The 1389-nt window shown below is 36.9% G+C and overlaps 2 protein-coding genes across 2 annotated transcripts in view; one reads left to right on the plus strand and one right to left on the minus strand.

Moving 5' to 3' along the window:
* Window positions 1-404, plus strand: part of LOC102204170 (hemoglobin subunit beta-2-like) — a 2214-nt gene extending 1810 nt beyond the window's left edge. Inside the window, exon 3 of the mRNA XM_005749959.2 lies at window positions 277-404. Coding sequence (XP_005750016.2) covers window positions 277-404 — 128 coding nt within the window. The remainder of the gene's footprint in view (window positions 1-276) is intronic.
* Window positions 405-663: 259 nt separating this feature from the next.
* On the minus strand, window positions 664-1377 carry LOC106456472 (hemoglobin embryonic subunit alpha-like). Its single transcript, XM_013915116.1, has 2 exons — window positions 1171-1377; window positions 664-862 (listed from the first exon to the last, which is right to left on the minus strand). Exons 1-2 carry the CDS (start codon window positions 1375-1377, stop codon window positions 734-736), a joined length of 336 nt encoding a protein of 111 aa, XP_013770570.1. The 3' UTR covers window positions 664-733.
* Between the last annotated feature and the right edge of the window lie 12 nt (window positions 1378-1389).

Below are 1389 nucleotides of genomic sequence, written 5' to 3' on the forward strand. Positions count from 1 at the left end.
CTTTGCTTTACAAATTTTGTTGGTTATTGCATTGCTCTGGACAATTATAAAGGAATCATAAACAATAATAAAGATGTTCTCAGCAAACTACAGCATGTGCTGCTGTGTTGTGTTCTGGATTTATCTTGGATTGGATTTTCCATGTTATTTTAAAGCATAATTGCTGCAGCAACAATATATATACAGGCATCTAAAAAGCTATTTTATAGAATGAATAGAATTAATGTTGATATTATTTTAAAAAATATAATCGTCAGAATATTAATTTGTGCTGGGATCTGCAAAACATCGGCAGCCTCCTAGCCTGCAATAAAGTTATAGCGATGTTACTTTTATTGCACAACATTATAGCTGTAGAAACAAATAAAATCGTTACTCTGTGGCAGCTCGCATTTAATGGTTAGAAAGGTAGGCTATTACTTTGAACACTCTTTCTGTGTTTGCACATTAAGTTTTATTTAGTGGCCAGCTGAAAGCTTATTGGTCACTCATCTTGACTTTTAATAAATTCTGGCACATTTTGTTGGCCTTTCATCTCAGCCCTCCTTTATTACACGTATATTGTTTTTATTTTTTAGATTTGCCACCAAATTGAAAGTTGATATCAACTTTAAATAAATTCACTTCACCACACAGATAACAGCAGTACTGCATTAGATTTATTTATTTGTGTTTACATTAAAAATCAGTTTGGGAGTATCCAAGCCCATGTTGTTGACCGTCAGAGTGCAATTTATCGGTACTTTTCAGACAGGGCAAGCGCCACCGCAGTCAGGAACTTGTCAATAGCCACGTGGACCTCGGGGGTGAAGTCGTTGGGGAATGTGGTGGACAGGACCACAAGGAGGTTGTGAGAGAGAACCTGTGAAAACATTATAGCCACATTTAAAGTCACATTTAATTGCTGTAATATTCTGAAAACATTTTTTTTGTACGATTGAACCGCACAGTCTGGGTTAAGTGTAATTTAGACAGAAAATAGATATGCTTGAGAATAGTGATTTGGGAAGAAAAACTTGGGATGTCTAAAGACAAAAAAATATTAAATCTATTAAATTATTTTTATATTAATACGAAAATGCACAAAAGTTGTGATCTGTTTTATTTAGGTCCAAACCTTCACAGCAAAACACTAAAAAGTTTCACTGCTATGATTTAATAAATAAGTACCTTGAAGTTTGCAGGGTCCACTCTCAGAGTGAAGGCGTGCAGCTCACTGAGGCTCAGAAGAGCTCCGATCAGATCATCAATTTTGCTGACAGCATCAGTAACTGCAGCCATCACGGTTGCTCCGTGCTTCCTCACCGGGTCAGAACCGGGACTCAGGTCCTTCCAGTGGGAGAAGTAAGTCTTGGTCTGGGGGTACACTGTCAGCATAGGTAAAATGTA

Source organism: Pundamilia nyererei, unplaced genomic scaffold (genome assembly GCF_000239375.1).
Source record: "Pundamilia nyererei isolate P.nyererei 1_Seehausen unplaced genomic scaffold, PunNye1.0 scaffold00258, whole genome shotgun sequence".
Lineage (NCBI taxonomy): Eukaryota > Metazoa > Chordata > Actinopteri > Cichliformes > Cichlidae > Pundamilia > Pundamilia nyererei.

Excerpts from the sequence above, each read along its gene's own strand:
- LOC106456472 (XM_013915116.1), bottom strand. The coding sequence starts at position 1,377 with ATGCTGACAGTGTACCCCCAGACCAAGACTTACTTCTCCCACTGGAAG. Across the intron at positions 863-1,170 it reads TGGACCCTGCAAACTTCAAG|GTTCTCTCTCACAACCTCCT; the intron begins GTACTTATTTAT and ends ATGTTTTCACAG.